We start from the raw sequence: 18,147 nt of genomic DNA on the forward strand, positions 1-18,147 counted from the left end.
TTGGTTTAAATGTGGGTGCCTTGTCCCAGTACATCCACTGTCAAGACCTGATATGTTCAAGAGAGGAAGAAAAGAAATTGCATGAAAAATTAAATCTCTTTTAATCTCTGTGGCCCTAATGGAGGAGGTTGCATTCTCGATTCGTTATTGTCGCCGGTGCTTCAAAGAATGAAATAAAGGAACAATATTAGGCCTGAGTAAAGGGTAAAAAAAACCCAGCGCTTTGTTGCTTTCATCTCCAATGAACTATAAATAAGACTAATGTATCAGAGTGGAGAAATTAGTGGAGTAAATGAACCGTTCCCTGAATGAAAACATTTAATGAAAAGCTCTCAACAAATTCTCTTAAGAGACCTCCAAATTATAAATATTTATGCCAAGCGGCTGTATAAGCTTATATATTAAACTTAATGTAACCCCACAGCAGCAGATTGTGACTGACAGATGTGAGCGGTCAAACTCTCTCTCATTTTAATATCCTGGTTCAGTGAATCAGTCACCTCGACTTATGATAGCATTTGCTCTCAGCGGGCGCCTGTTTGACACACTGATTGTTGTGTACCGAAATACCCTTTAACATGGAGGGTATTTTGGTACACAACACGCACAATTTGAGACACAATTGGCTGCTTTTTTTATTTTATACAAGTAGGAGGGGAAAAAAGCTCTAACATTAAAAAAAAAAAAAATTCAGAACTGTTTAATTGATCATAATTTTGCTCAGTCAAAGCTCTTAAATCCTTAAATCCCCTAAAATGTTGATTAAGCTCAACAATTCATGATTATGTTTGGTTATTAAAGCTTAATGCAATTCCACAGTTAACCCTGAAAGTCACACTACAAATAAAACCTCCAACTTCTCCTTTCAAAAGCATGGGTTATATTCAGCTCTGCTTTTATTTGGAGTTGTGGCTGAACTCTTTGTTTTAAGGCTAACCATGTCCACATACTGTAACTGTTGGGCAGCATGCAGTGTGCTATTAAAACAAGATGAGAACAAATACATCACCATAAATGGACTAGTGCAGTTTTGCTTACAGGACGTGTCGGCCCAAAGACATTTCATACAGCACCGAAAATGGCAACCAAATGGTTTTTGACACATACAAGTAACTCTAAAGCTCCACTGACAGATGTGATAATCTGACTTTCTCCTCTCCTGTACTATTCACAGTTTTGCTTTCTTTTTCCTCCCTCACAGGCGGAAACGTTATTGAACAAGAACATTCGAAAGGGCATAGTAAACTACTACGATGACTTGGACTTCAAAAACATCATGGACTACGTTCAGAAGAGGGTAAGACGACTCTTAATTTCCTGTTACTTGATAAACATCACCTGTGATAAAGTTGTTTTTACATACAGACTGTATTAATCACCCAGAAACCCTCAGGACTTTAAAATAAAGTCAGAAACTAAAGTTCCTTGACTTGACTTTAGTAAATCCCCATAAATCCCCAAATACACAGCTAAAGGATAAATAAATATCACAGCCTATCACTGATCTGTTTAAATAGTTTCAAGGGTTAAAGTTATGCCCTCTAATCTATAAATTATAAACTAGAATTAAAGACATGCTTCAGGTGTTCTTAAAGATGCAGTAAAGAGTCAGGTGTTTAGCTTTTTTTTTTTTTGCTTTTTTTTTTTTCTCAGTAGGTGCATGTTGTTGTTATAAGCCCTTTAATGACAGCTATAATGTGACAGCCAAGCTAGTTAGACAGAACTAGTATTAGCTGGTAAATATCCAGGTAAACACTCACATCCAGTTATGGTCATATCTAGATAAAAAAACAAAAATGAGACCAAAATCCAGTGCGCAGACTATGGGTGAAGTCACAGTAGCAGTATCCATCTTTTGTATATAGTCTATGTTAATAATCTCCTGCAGTAGAGACAAAGCCTGATTATTATTATAAAGCTGAGGATTTTTTGTTGTTTTAAAACTGCACAACCAGTGAACCTGAATCCTCACTGAAAGTTTTTAGTTGCATTGCTGTGCATGACCATCAGAGCACACCGAGCTGCCATGCACACAGCCTGAAGCTGGAGATCTCTTTCCCAGCTTTTATCAAGCATATGGTAATGCACTGTAGGGGACAGCGGACTGGTCACACATTGAAACTAGCAGCCAGCTACAAACTCTGATTAGCACAGGAGAGCGGGCATATGTTCTGCACGCTACAGGCCTTCATCATTTTAAGGAATGTGTACTGTGGATTTGTGGCCTGATTGCGTGATAGTTGCAGGGTGCTTGAATTCCCTAAAGCCATTGTGTCGCAGGTGATTTGGTGGTTTAGAAAATGGGCTGAATTTTTTTACACAGTTGTGGACTGGCAGATTTAACAGCATTTGAGCATTGTCCATGAAAGCTACAAGAAAGATCTTTGTGTGCATTTGGTCAGGACTGGGTAACTGATAATGGGTGTTTGTAAAACTTTCTCAGGATGAGAAACAGTTCATGCATGTCGATCTTTGAATGGAGGATACTGGCTTTTGCTTTGATGGGGCTTTGTCTCTGTAATACACCGAGCACACCCTGATCTTTTACAGGGTTTACACAGAGGGACAGATGATGGTTCATGTGAACGATCATACTTATGAACAATTGTGGAATGACCGGTTAATCTCACGTTAGAGTCTTTGGATTGTGTGAGAAAACTGCACTGCCCAGAGGTTACCAATGCAGGCACGAGGACAGGCAAACTGTACTCTATACTAGCTGGATGTGTAAATTGATCAACAAGGCATTTATACTGAGAGAACTGTTGCTCATTCGATAACTTCTCTTTTTTTAACCAATCGCTGTAAACCCTAGAGATGGCTGCGTGTGATAATCCCAGTAGATCAGCAGTTTCTAAAATACTCAGATGGGTCTGAATTGCATCAACAACCACACTACCTTAAATCACATTTCTTCCCTATTCTCATGTTCAATTTGATCTTCAGCAGGTTATTAACAGGCAGCTGAAGAGGCCTAATAAATCTGGTCAGTTTATAAAGAGAGAATGCAACAAGATTTTTACAAATTAATATCTTTCTCTTTCACACAGAAGGTTTGTTATTGCTGGAGGAAAAAACATCTGAAAATAATGCATGTGCTTAGTTGGTTAGGACAATTAGATTGGTGTATTTATTTTTTGTCAAAGATCAGCAGCACCTTGGTTATGCAGATCTTAGTTTGTTGCGTAGAAAAGCAGTTCCGATTTATTATCTGTCAAAACATAAAAGGAGCCTCTTTTTTGTTTTGGCAGCCGATTCATCCAGCGACATGTTTGAAGAACTTTATAGCAGCAAAGATTGCTTCAGTGATGTTAGAAAGGAATTTAACAGAAGCCTGTAAAGGTTTTTAAAGCTGCTTGCTGGCCCCGTTGCCCTGCTCTTAGAGAGATTAAGTGTTTTTCTGAAGAACGTCAATGGAAAACCATGTTTGAAAAAAACAAACTTGGAGGGAACTGAGACTGTCCTGAATTTATTTTTGTTTGTGAGAACGGTACCAAATTCAGTCATGCATTTGTGTTTGCGTCATGTAAATGGTGCCTTTTTTTTCTGTTCCTTTCATATAAGATTTAAAAAGGCGTCCCTTTGTTGTCGGTGGGTAGGTGAGAACAACTGAATAGGAAGTTTATGTTGCGTTTGTCTGTGAGCAATCAGAATATTTCACTGCTCATACAGGTCTGTGAACTTTGAGCACAGTTCTGTATCCAGCAGTGTTTTTAATGTTCTTTTACATTATAAAACCATCTATTTTTTATTTTAATGTGTTCTGTGTAATGTCATCCTGTGTGCCCGTTGAACTCTGGAAAAGCTCATATCCAGTCAGAAGAAAAAAACATTTCTAATGTGTTTAGATGACACCTCCGTATGTACTGTCAGATTATTTTCATTTTGTGTGTGTGTAATGCAAAAAGGGTCAGAGGAGTCTTTCCTGCAAAATGCCAGAAGGTGTTTTGAGTGTAAACTCAACAGGAGGCGTCCTGTCCCAGTCTACATGTAAATAGCTGCTGATGTTTTGGATGGGGCGACTTCCTAGTCATAATTGCAACAACAAAGAAAAATTGATTATTGGGACCAGTTTTCAGGCTTGACAACGCCCTCATGCCTAAGAGCCCAAACAGTTGCCTCAGCACTTTTTCTTTTCTTTTTTCTTTTTTCTTTTTTTGTTATCGAACGGTCTCTGAATCCAGAAATTGAAACTGACAATCCAACATTCAGAGCCAGGACACACACATTGTTTAGTCAGAGGAGGCAGAATTTAATTTCTGCCATGCTATTTTTCTTCCATCCCCTCTGGTGACAGTCCATGCTGGACTCATTGTTTTCTGTTTTTCTTGAATGTGTCATTTCAGGAATGCATTTTGAAAACTCTTAGCATTTGGCACAAACATTCACTTTGGCTTAAGGATGAATTAATTGCATTAAAATAGTTAAATGTCACATACATGTCTAATAGGATAAAAAATATAATGATGCTTTTAAATCCGAAAGGTCAAAGCTTCACTTTCATAATTTTCCGGACGTTTCTCACTAAAACTATTCTTACAGTGAAATAGTGACCATTATTCAGATTTGGTAGGATGCCCAACTGGTGACACCCTCTGTGAATAAAGGACCGACTTGAGAATTGAGAATTTCACACTTTTTTCCTTACATGAACTTCCATAATTAAACCATTGCCTACTTTCAAGGTTATAACTTTGAGTTTCTTCATCCATCCATTCATTTATCCATCTCTTATACTGTGATGGGGAAGAGGCGGGGTACATCCCTGGACAGATTGCCAGTCTATTGTTCAGCCAACACAAAAAAATGGAATAGAATATTTCCAGTTTACCTCACATTTATCGGTATGGTCAGCTCCAAATATTTATAGAGATTTCTGAAGTCAGTAGGAGCGTGGATCAGAGAAAAGAGTAACTTGAGCAGAGAAATAGCTGTGTGAGTACTATTTTAAGATGGACTTTAAGTGAATCTCTCCTTGACAATATTAAAATCTGATTCTGTACAGGTTAAGACATCTTCACTTTAATAACTGAGATAAAACTCCAAATGTACAGTCACTTAAAAATGAAAGCACACCCACTTTCTAATCTAAGGGTTTCTGTATCAGGACATGTTAAAAATAACCTGGTCCTTAGCAGGTTCTAAATTTCGGTAAATACAACCTCAAGTGAACTAAAAAACATGTCATTTTACACCATGTCATTATTTAATTAACAAACATTAAGCCAAAATGCAGAAGCAGTGTGTGGGAAAATGAAGTACACTCTTACTGCTTCCATAGGAATGGGTAAGTAGGCGTTAATCAAATGCTCTTGATTAAATGATCATCAGCAAGTGTGACCACCTTTCTGACAGCAGAATTTTTGCCAGTTTGCTGATCCGGAGCATTCAGGTCTTTTACACAATGCCAACAACGAAACACATCAACAGTGATGAAATTAAATTGGAGAGGTTTAGTCTTAATGGATAGCACCGCATCTGGTAAAAGCCAAACACAGCATATCAGGACAAAGAGGTGGTCGAGGGGTGATGGTTTAAACTGGTTTGGAATTGGACCTGGACATCCTGCAGTCACTGACTCGACCATGAACTACTCTGTATACCAGAGTCGGATGTGAGGCAACATGTTTACCAGCTAAAGATCGTGCAAAACCGGGTCATGCAACAGGTCAATGATCCCGAGCACAGCAACAAAACTACAACAGAATGGATGGGAAAAGAAAAGACTTGCGCAACCTGTGTATAGACAAAAATCTGCAATCACCAAATGAACTGAAGCAGCATGGTGAAGAGTGGGCCAACATTTCCCCACCTCATGTGAGAGATTGTGAGAGACTCATAAAGTCACACAAAAAATTGCTTACTTCAAGTTCTTGACGATTGGTTCTACAAGCGGATGTGGAATGACTCTAGGGTTCAAACTCCAGACTGTAATAAGCACACCACCACTTCCTGTTTCTTAACTGAATAAAGCAAGTAGGACAGGCATGGGGTCACATAGAAGGGTTTTGCATATTTGTTTTTCTCATTACATTTACACACTAACATAGCAGACATACACCTGAGCAAGACCAAGCAAAATCCATCTGAGGAGTTGACAAACGTTAGAGTTGGGCCTTAAGTCGAATTTCCATTTTTTACAAAATAAATTTTAACCATTTCGTATCTGAAATCTTGTATAGTGTCTGTAAGTGTGACGCTATCACTGGTTTTACTGTTAATGGCTCTTCCTTTGACACAGATATTATGATAAATGTCACATGAACTACAAAATAATTGATCTCTTAGTTTGAAACATACTTAAAGCTGTGTCTTCAGTGACCAAGCACATCTGTAAGCTTTTTGTTCCAGCTGTAAAGATATTAGGAAACATCTCATTCTGAGCACAGAATTCATGTATAAGTGGTAGGTCGTATCATATCCGGTATTAAGCTGATTTCAAGCTGACCTTTCTATCCACTGTGCCTCAGTATTGTAATGGAGATGTGACATTTATTCCACCAGTAGAAGCTGCCTCTTTCTTCGCCCCTGCAGAGGAGACAGAGGGGACATTTTTCTCACACAATTACATGCATAATTTATCAAAATAGTTGTCATATTATTGACCACTTGTTGGTTTCATTGCCAGGAGCAACAACTTTTCATTTCCCTCATTAGATAACACCTTAGCCACTGCAGACACCTTGCTTCATAAAAACAATGGAGCTTGAAAACTTCACATCATTTGTTAACCACAATCTGCGCCCAGGCACAGCAATAAATACCCCCACAGCACTGCAGCAGGGCTTTGTTGTGTATACCAAGAAGTGTTCGAGCACTTCAAACAAAAAAGTCATTCAGGCAGACACTCTTTCAAACGCCATCTTTCCACAGTGCTGTACGTTTCACTCAGAAGTGATCATGCATATTTATAAGCGAATTCTGGATTCATCACGGAAAGCATTGGTGCAATTTAAGCATAGCAATTGTGCATAGACATGGTAAATTTCATTAAGAGAATACTGTGAGCATAACATTAAAGTTCATCCAGTGGTGTCTGTCAATGAAAATATAATAAACACAGAAACATAATACGAAATGCAGTAAAAAACAAGAAAAGTACGAAATCATTAATAAATCTTACATGAATGCACAAACACTAACCTTTGCCTTCCACTTACTGAAAACACTTGTATTCATTTTCAAGGGTTGAGGTAGAGACATTAAACTTATATTGCAGTATGGTTATGATTATGTGGAACATTTTCCATCCATCTAATAGAGTATAAAACTGTACCTATACAAATGTACTGAGTTATTACAGCACTTAGTTTTTTTGCGTAAATGACAAAATACTATAATTTTCTGTAAAAACAGAGAAAACTCTTTTTCAGGAGCTATATCAGCCTCGGGGAAGTGGGTGAACTGGTTCCCTGCTGTAAAAATTTCAAGCTGCTGGTTTTACAAGGCCTACTGGTTTGATGGGAACTAAAGCCTGAGTGACACACTTTTAGAGACCAGACAGTGAACTTACCGGTATGTATTACCATAAGTCACTAGGAAAAAACTGTATTCTTCAAGGTTGTTTGGCGTCGATAGGTGCAATCTGTCACAAATGGGGTTTTAGGTGCTGCACTGGCAACTTCCTTGCTTTGGTTGCTAGTGGTTCTTATGGAAGCCGCCAACGTCTTTGCAAACTCTCACTACTTAGTCTTCAAGCAGTAGTGAAAATATAAGAAAAATACATTGGATTTAGCTCTAAGGCACAACGTTTAGTTGAGTTGCAAGCTGGAAAGGTTTATCTTTTGCCTTCAAATTTTCACAGCTGGTCAGTGTTTCATTAGCAAGTGTTTGCATACAAGTTGCCGTCTTCCATGCCAACTACGGGCAACTGCAGCACTACCAGCAATCTGCTAGTGACCAAAAGAATTACATGCATGTTTTTGGTGCAGCAACCTCTTTCAGTTACAGCTGCAAACCATTCGTCAACTTGGTTGGGCAAAATATATATTTTTGTAGAAAAAGAGGCTGCCAGGAGATGGCCAACCTCTAGATCCTTGTGAATGTCATTCTACTAAGTTAAAGCAGACTCTACAGAACTCAGCTGCCAGACTTTCAGCTAGAACGAGGAGACAAGATCACATCTCTCTTACCTTTTTACACTATGTTTAGAATTAAATTTAAGATTTTACTGATTTCTGTTAGTCTTTCATAGCTTTGCTCCAAGCTACATTTCTGACCTCTTAGTAATTACTATATGCACCAGAGGTCTTTTGCCTGTTCCAGGGGCCCAACTAAAAAAATCAAAGGGACAAAGCATTTGCAGTCAGAGCCCTGAGGCTCTGAAACAACCTGTCTGGCGAAATCAAGTCAGTCACTTCCTTGAAATCATCTTTTAAAAATACGTTTATGAGAACGCGTTTCCCTCCCCTTAAATTTACTTTGAATTGTCTTTTTTTCCTACATTTGTCACTTCTGTTTATTCTGTTGCTCCTGTGAAGCACGTTATAATGTGGAGCTTGAACAGTGTTATATAAATAAAGTCATAATTATGGTTATTATTAATACAGTAACAATAGTGAGTGATCCTGAAAAGTTTAGCAAACTTTTTGCAAAAAAACACCTCAGTCTTTAACCTGTAATCATACGCTCATTATGTTGCTGTAATTGCAACCCATGCTTTGAGCGGTTGGCTCAGACGGGGACTTAACCATACGGTTAGTCACAGTCTGCATGCAAGCAGCTAGTCATCAGTCAGCTGGACAGTCACAAAATTAGTCACTTATTCTGCAAATATTTAATTCCAGGAGACATTTGGGGAATTTAGTCACAATAAAAAAATAATAAAATAAACTCGAGCTACCACCTTACTGTTGTATACCTCTGCAAACCAGCTCAGCTAAATATTTTGTGAGGGTGACTTTTTGACCAATTAATGTTTATACAAATTCCTGACATGTCACATTCATGAGGATGTGAACACATAGAATTCCTTCAGCCACACATTAGGGGGGGAGAGGGAGAGAGAAGTCAAGGGAACTGATTTAACAATTACTCCATGAGGTTGCCAGTTTTAAGACCTTTGGACAGATGGACAACCCCAGAACATAATGCCTTCGGTCATGACTGTCACCAGTGCAGTCATAAAAATAAATGAGGAGGAAAAAAAAACAATATTCTCTGTATCGCCAGCACAGCCAGACACTGTCTCTTTAGCGATCTACCAGAAATAAATTGTATCGGGTTCGTTTCATGAAAACATAAAAATTTGTCACATCACTTTTAAATGACTTTGTATTTCACCCTTAACTTTAGTAAACAAACTGTTGTGTAATCCATCCATCACTCTCACACGTCACATCAGAATCTCAGGAGATGAACGTGTTTTGAAAAGATGCTTCAGTTTTATCTCATGAGGCTGCGTAATGAATTGAACATGACAGTCTGCTCATAGACGGGATTAGATTGGGTGATACTCCACTGTTGCACCTACAACACTGAGAACTCGGTGTTCTTATATTAATTTTTGCTTGTTGTTGTGGGGTTTTTTTGTTTGTTTGTTTTTTGTGTGTGACCTTTCTTTGGGTCTTGACCCAGTTCTAAAAAAACAGCTGTGCAGAATCACACCAACAGAGGAGGGAGTATTGCTTTGGCAGACTGTCATCATATCAGCATACTGATGACACTGCCTGACAAAGAGCGCTCTCATATCTATTCATTTATTCATCGTCCCTCTTTATCTCTTGTCTCATTCTCTCTTTCTGCCTCATGTTCTCCCTCCCAATAAAATATTAGATTCAATAAGTGACTACCAAGCAGAGATACCAGTATTGGGCTCTGCTTCCCTCAATCTTTACTCTCTGAGGCAGCTGTGCAGTTGCTATCTACCCCAAGTGAAAGTGTAAATCAAACAAAAAAAACTGAGATGTCAAACGGCAGCCGTAATTTACTCAGAGTGCCATCAATTGAGACATTTTTCCCATTTTTATAGCTGTATCCCATTAATGCTAATTGTTAACTGAGGCGATACTGCTATGACAAGTTCATTTGCATTTCTTGTATAATGAGAAGTGCCAATTTAAGGCTTATGCCCTATTTTAACTGTGAGTTTGTTCTTCAACAGTCAGCACTACCTTAAAAACTGTCTTATTGTAACTTTGGATGAAAACGGGAAACACAGTTCAGCACACCAAAGCAACTTTTCCACTCTGTACGATGAAAACTGAGCAAAGAAAGTGCACATTTGTGCCTTTAGCAAATGTACAAAGAACTAAATAAAATGAAAAAACTGATTGCCTTAGTAATGAACACAGCTTAGGAAATGCCCCCTGAACCACCTTTTCTTATAATACAATCTGAAGAACTGCAAACTGCTCATAGAAAACCTGATTTACAAAAACATTTAGATTTTTACATTGCTAGGTGGTTCCTAGAGAACATGACTGACATTCACAATATAGCATGCATATTTTGCAAATTTTGTGGATATTAGATATTGTGAAACAAAAACCCTTCTATACTTTTGCGACATGTTGTAGATGCAAAAACGCTACAAATTCTCATTTTAGCTTGTTGGTTGGTGGTTGCTGGGAAACATGACATCATAATAAATCGTGCGCAATTCAGGTTTACATGGATGTAAATTAGATGTTCTTTTTATAAAATAAAAACAATATTAGGTTTTTCATAGGTCTTGGAGCTAGATAAATGCTACAAATGGGTCATTTTAGTCCATTTCTAGTTGGTTGCTAGGCAACGTTAAGACTTCATAAAATGCACATTATTTAAGTTTTTCTAGATATAATTTAGATATGATTTTTATAGCATGAAAATAACATATTCTTACGAGGAGTTGTAGGTGCATAAACGTTATGAATGGGTCATTTAAGCTTGTTGGTAGGTGGTTGCTAGGCAATGTAATGATGTGAAAGCCTTCAGGGTCCCAAGATGTACCTCTGTGCCAACTCTGGTTGCACAACTGCTGATCATTTAGGAAGAGTTTGGAAACAAATGAACAGAGATTTTGTGTATTATTGTGGGATTTGTGTTGTTTGTATAGTCAGGAAAACTTTATTAAAACTTTATAAACATATAAATATGTTTATAAATATGTTGTTGTCTTACTAATGCTAATGTGTTTTCCCAGGTTTGTTTGCTGTTGATTGTTTTTGGGGTTTTTGCAAAAAAAGAGGGCAATAAAAATGGCTGGTGCAGCCTCTGTTGATCCTACAACACGTGGCTGCAGGTGATGACACATAATGTTTCACTGTTCTTGTGAAGATGATAATTTCCAAATTTGATGCAGGTCAGTGAAGCAGCAAATTCTCTTTGAATATTCCAAATTAGTCCTTTTTTCTCCTCCTGGTGAAGTATTTTGTGTTTTCAGGTTTTCTTTCGAAATGGGAATATTTTCCTCAGATCTGAATATTAACATAAATTCTGATACATGGCCTGTGATGTACGAGCCACCTGTCCAGGTTGTATCCTGCCTCTCACTGAATGACATCTGAAATGGGACCAAACCCCCCGTGACTCTGAATTGGATAAGTGATTAAGGAAATGGATGGATAGACAGATGGATGGCCTTGTGCCGGAGTCGGCTCTGAGTATTTTGTACACAAACAGACCAGCCAGCACTTTACATGGCAGGGACAGAGATGCATCCCCGAGGAAGAGCTTACATTTCTAGTGGGAAGGAAAAACGCACCTGCTCTTAAAAGTAATGAAGGAAGTAGATATAAGCAGGTTTTTGGATATGTGCAAATATCACAACACCTACCGACCTTTTCAAGAATGTGGTAGAAGGAATGAAAGGGGGAAGCTGCGTTTGCACAGTCAAATAATTTTGCCACCAGTGGAAAATCGTATTTGGATAGTAAACACAGCTGCATCTAAATGTGAATATTGGTGCTATATTCTACCTCATTTGTCTTGTAAACAGCTTAGTAAAATATTTTGTACGGGGAAACGTACAAACCTTCGATCTGCTCCTTTCAAATTCTGGCTGAAAGTGGAGGAAACGTGAGAAACAGAGAGCATAGTGTACACTGTACACTGATTTTTGAAGAGGAAGCACCCGGACAATCACATACTCTACATAATCTACTGTACAATATAAAGCGCCTTGAGGCGACTTTTGTTGTGATTTGGCGCTATATAAATAAAATTGAATTGAATACTAACTGGATGCAAAATGTTGTTAATTGTGCTTAATTTCATCCTAAAATGCTACTTTTTGGCATCATACCACCACAACAAAATTAATCGTGTTCACCTAGTTGGTTACTTATTGACTCTCTCTGTCTCTCCTGCGTTTTAAAACCACTTTCCTTTTCCTTCTTACCTTTAATTTTTGTCATCTTTGTCAGTTTAAGTGTTGTGGAGGTGAAGAATTTCAAGACTGGAAAGTCAACATGTACCACAACTGTAGTGCGCCTGGTCCGTTAGCCTGCGGTGTCCCATATACCTGCTGTGTTACTACTACGGTAGGTGTCATTACTGATGGTCTTACCACTACATCAGCTGGTACAATATATGCTTTTCCTGTTGCAATAATACTTAACTCTTGTATTACCAATTTCTATGCATGATGCTAACTGCTTCTGCCTCTTCTGATAATACTGCTACAGCACAATTTATGTTCAGCTACTATGTTTAAACCATTTTTATTATTATAATTACAAGTACATAATTACAAGTACATATTTTACATGGTATATAACATTTAAATGATGTTTTTTAGAAACTACTTGTGGGTAGACGTTTACATCCATCATGGGCACGAATGTCATGGAAATTTAGGACATTTAATGGTTTCTTTGAACAGCTTTTGTTTTTAATGACTGTTTGGAAAAAAAAAAAAGAACAAGAATTGGGTGCACAAGTTTGAATTTGAACTTATATTGTATTTTTTCTAGTCCATATAGCCTCAAATATATACATATGTCCACTTAAATCTTTTAAGAAGTGGTTTTAAATGTTCTACAGTGTCTTTTAACTTGATAATGCCAAGACCTATTACTTTCTTGTTAGTGATAATTACTGACTACAACCAGTAGTTTCTTTTTATCAGCATTAAAAAGATTTGTTTGACAGCACTCGTCAGATTGACAAATATTCGGAACGAGGGGAAATCCAAGGAATTCAGCAAAAATCTAAAGCTGAGACTAGTAGATTTGGACACGTTGGGAAAGTCGCTTGGGGCCATTTCTAAACAACTGCAGATCATCAGTTCATCAGTTCAGACAGGTCTATGTAAGCACAATTTTGCAAAAGCTTGGAAGAATACCAAAACTGTCATCTTCACATAAGAAGAAATAGGTTGTAGGATGTTCAGGACAAACCAAGGCTCAAATCTGCCGTGAACTGGAAGCCATATGCCTTTTGGAGAAAGGTTTTATGGTCAAAGATTGAGCTTTTTGACCATAGTGACAACTTGAGGTTTTTAAACTTTTAACTGTCAAGCATGATGGTGGTAGTGTCATGCTCTGGGACTGCTTTGCTGCCAATGGTACATTACATTACACCGAGTAGATACCTCCAAATTCTTCAACTTGATCTCAAATTAACAGCTAGACACTTAAAACTAAGACACAGCTGGGTGTTCCAGCAGGACAATAACCCCAAACACTCATCAAGACTGATATGTGGTTTGGAATATTAACCAGTTTAATATATGTGTGGATTTGAGAAAATCCTTAAAATAAATTCAAACGTGTAAACCAAATGTTAAAAGACCAAAATGACTCTGGCATTTACCATCTTAAACTGTATCTCATGCTGACCTATTTTTAATGGGGTCCAGTTATGAAAAATATGAAGCTAGAATACATTAGGTCCCCTGTAAAAGAGGATTGCACATATTAAACACACCTGTCTCTTCACTGGAGTTAATGAACACTTCATGCTAAGAGGTTTTTAAAAATATTGTGTAGGTGTTTTGTGGCTGCAGTGGGAATGAACAAAGTCTGATTAGTTAAAGCTAAAGATTCCAGGTTTGCTGGGGGTCGATATTCACGTGAAAATATGTGAATAAGTGGCTAAAGTGTGACGTGAATTTATCTTGATACATCCTCATCTGTCTCATGAGAGGGTTTTTGATCTGCAGTTGTGCTGAGGAGAACTCCCAAAATCCCACGCAGCTTCACTTCTGAGAGACAAATTACACACTGTGAGATGCTGGCATTTTATTTGCTCAGGAAGGCACCTTCTCACTGAGGGCATGCAGTTTTATCTACAGTGAGAGCTGAAGATCAGAGTTAGATACCAACTAATCTGTAATTTTATCATGTTTGTTCCTGAATTCGTTTTTTAAGGTGTGTGTGTGTGTGTGTGTGTGTGTGTGTGTGTGTGTGTGTGTGTGTGTGTGTGTGTGTGTGTGTGTGTGTGTGTGTGTGTGTGTGTGTGTGAGTGATTGAAGCTCTCAGTCACACAGGCCTAGAGATCTGTCGGCGACACCTTCCTTTCCCCCAGCAACCCAAAATGCTTGCAGCCCCAAGCAACTGCTAAACAACTGAAATTCAGATTTTCATTTGCAAAGTGGTTGGCGTTAAGGAATGCACATTTTTCTCTAGTGCTCTGTGGTTGCCACTGTCTGTGTGTCTGGGGCTTAAAGTAATTGCTCTTGCATGCAGAGTGACATTTAAAATGCACCTCTTCACCCTATATTGTGATTAAGCCTTAGCCATGGCATATGCAGGCAATTTTCTCCACCTCTAAGTAGCAAAGGCTCCCTGTAATCTATACACCTACACTGTCCAGTAATTATAAGGACAAAGAGAACAAAGAGAAAGTCTCGAGCTAAACACACAACAGTTTGATGAACTGTGTCTGAACTTATGAAACTGATCTCATCCTACATTCTCTAAATTTAATTTAATTACAAGGTTTCTGTGTTGGCTCAAACTTTTTGTTAGTTTAAAAAAAATATTCCACAATTTTGCATTTTAGTGAGCCAGTATAAGACTGTTGTAACAGAGATCTCTGCTACGGATGGGTTCACCTCAGCAGGAACACAGAGGGGGACTGGGTTGAGCAGTGAGCAGCCTTTTTTCGACACTTCACAGGAACGCACACTGCATAAACTCACTGTTGGAGCTTGCCCACTGTCACGCACTCAACTGTAAACAACAACTCAAAAAAAGACTCTACTAAGTTCTGTGCACAGCCCAGCCCCTGCCATAAGACCAGTTGAAAAATGGCAAAAAATCATATTTTGCATTGTTGGATCTTAAACAGGTTCCAAGCAGAGCTTTAATATGCAACAAGAAGAAATGGGAGTGAGACAAAACATTTTTTGAGCATGCAATTTATTGAAAACGGCATTTAATCTTGGTTGGATTATAGTTTAATCATGGTTGGATCTTGTTAAGATCAACCATGCAAAATATGAAATATGATTATTTTATTTATTTTTTTATTTTTTGCCACTTTTCAGGTGGTGTTAAACTTTTGATCGGGTCTGTATCATACAGACCCAGCTCACAACAGCATCAAAAAAGAAATTGATTAGCAGCTCGTTACGGGTCCAGTAGTGCTTAGTGTTGGTTTAAACGATTCTCTGTCAGTAGAATGATTGACATAAGTACACGTTATGTATAATTTAATTATGTAATGTAGTTTAACATAATTATATATAATACAAGGCCTGCTTACTTCTCATTAGTAATCATGATTGACTACAACTGGTAAGTTCCCTTTGCGGCACAAAAACAATGGGAAAGTCCAAGGAAGTCACTGAAGATCTAATAATGAGAATTATGCATTTATTCAAACTGGAAAGATCTCTCAGTGCCATTTTTAAACAAGATAATTCCAAGATCATTCAAACAATTGTGTGTGATTACAAGCTATTTGGATCTCACCACTTTTCCACTGACTGAAATACCCAAACTATCACCCTTAGATTAAAGGAAAGTTTGTTAGGATGTTCAGGAACAATCCAGAAATCACCAAGACTCAAGTCTGGAACACCAGCATCTCTGTCCAATACAAAGTTAGTTTTACATGACAGGGTGCTGACCAAGAAAGAAGCACCTGCTTCAAAATCAGCACCTTCAAGCCTTAACCCACATGGACAAGCCAAATGCCTTCCTGAGAGAATTTGTATGGTCAGACAATTCAAAGATTGAGCTACGTGGCCACAATAATAAGAGGTATATGTGAAGTAGTCCCAGCCAATTTAAATGAACTGTACCAATTCTGCCAAGAAAAGTGCCAGAATTATGGTAGAAGCTTGTTAATGGTTACCAAAAGCTACCAATCTGGTAAAGCTACAATTTGCTATGTGACATTTAACCAATTATTAGTGGGGTGTATGTATATATTAGAGCCTATATACATACTTTTGACCCTGTGTGGATTAGAGAAAATCCAAGAATAAACTTAAGGTCATTAAAGATGTATGCTATAAAATAATTCCACCTTTGGAAAAGAACAATTTAAAAAAATCAGTAAAAGCCTGAAATTACCCTGACATGTGTATGTTAACTTCTAAACACAACTTTAATGGAAAGATTGTTAAGCAGCCTAAAGACAAGTGTTTTCTTTCTTTCTTTCTTTCTTTCTTTCTTTGACTAGCAGCATTTTTATGTGGAATAAAAATGGTCTTGACAGAATGTTTGGCAGAGAGAAAATGGCAAAACGGGTCCCAACCTGCCAGAGATGACTCACATGAGTGGCAACGGATTCTGTAGAGCAGAGCATACATGTCCTTAATGCAGACTTATCTTTGCGAACAAACATGGATATAAAGATTTAGAGGTTTATTTTTAATTCCACTTAATTTTAGTTTTAATACAACAAGATATAGGCTGCAGATGACTCTGTTCTGAAGATAAAACGGTTAGATTAGATAAAAGCTTTTATTCTCCTGTCTGTCCCCACACTGTACAGCTTTCTGTTAATTTTTGTTTGAAACATTTTACTTCTCTTTCAGGCTAATGAAGTGCCCAACACTATGTGTGGGTACAAGGCCCTAGATGACAAGGTAAGTCCTCAAAGTCATAAAACGTCTGTGCTGGAAATAAAAAAAACAAAGATGAAACATTTATTAGAGCTCTTCCCAATTTATTATGTCCTGAAATATCTATTGTGACTGTTGTATGCTTTATATCCACAGAAGGTTCATTTAAACTGGGAATTGCAGACAGAAAACTGGCAGTTGCTGCTATTTTATTTATTTATTTTTTTTTTATCTCATTGACAGCTGAATGTTTCTTAGCATAACTCTGGATGTGCCATGTGTATGTGCTGTGTCGCTCTCACACAACTGAGGACAAGTTTCAGATAATTAAGTAATGGACTGGTCTTATTATAAGCAAGGAACAGAAAGTTAAACAGTTGGAAGAAAGGAGAGGGAGATGCCTTTGACTTTTTGTAGTTTTAAAATCGGACTAACCACCAGTGCTCTGTGTCCCACAGCATCAACCACTGCCTGAAATCTATAGAAGAGGCTGCACTAATGCATTCATTTACTGGCTGCTGGACAATTATAAGATTATGGTCATACTTCTGTTTTTGATCCTAGTGCCTCAGGTACACACACACACACACACACACACACACACACACACACACACACACACACACACACACACACACACACACACACTATCAACACCAATAAACAGACAAGTTTCTCTCATGAGCAGTTTTATGATGAATACTGAGGAGTGGATTTGTACAGTGTGTACAGTGAGATAATGATGCAGATGCTTTACCTTTCTACTCATTTTTTTACAGGTTAGCTTTTCCCATTATCTCTGGCCTTTTGTTCTCCTATTATGTTTGTATAGGAGTGTTCATGCAGAAATGAATGAAAGACCATGTGCTTGACTCTGTTTGCATGTGCAAATATTTACACTCATTTTTAATGTGTTTTTATCCCAACTATGACTCACTTTGTAACTATGTGTTTTAAAAAGTTCTAAACAAATACAGTTATTACTGTGGTGAAGGGAAAGCTGTCAATGGTTGGTACAAACGACAGCAATTAACTTCTTCAAAAGGGTGTTTGAATAAAGGTGCAGAGCTCTGGAGGGGAGGGGCACAGAGTAGAGGCATGCATCTTTCAATTGTTGCCCATGGGACAGAAAATGGATGGGTGGATGAACCTCCAAACAGATCTGATTTAAAAAGATGCACTGAAAGAGCCTTTTAGAAGCACAA

At 37.9% G+C, this 18,147-nt stretch overlaps 1 protein-coding gene across 1 annotated transcript in view; it reads left to right on the plus strand.

Annotated features, from left to right (window-relative positions):
* tspan15 (tetraspanin 15) overlaps positions 1–18,147 on the plus strand; it is a 42,554-nt gene that overhangs the window by 17,992 nt on the left and 6,415 nt on the right. The window contains exons 4-7 of the mRNA XM_005458925.4: positions 1,202–1,297; positions 12,348–12,464; positions 16,916–16,966; positions 17,401–17,514. Coding sequence (XP_005458982.1) covers positions 1,202–1,297; positions 12,348–12,464; positions 16,916–16,966; positions 17,401–17,514 — 378 coding nt within the window. The remainder of the gene's footprint in view (positions 1–1,201; positions 1,298–12,347; positions 12,465–16,915; positions 16,967–17,400; positions 17,515–18,147) is intronic.

This window comes from Oreochromis niloticus, linkage group LG1, assembly GCF_001858045.2.
Source record: "Oreochromis niloticus isolate F11D_XX linkage group LG1, O_niloticus_UMD_NMBU, whole genome shotgun sequence".
NCBI classification, from domain to species: Eukaryota; Metazoa; Chordata; class Actinopteri; order Cichliformes; family Cichlidae; genus Oreochromis; species Oreochromis niloticus.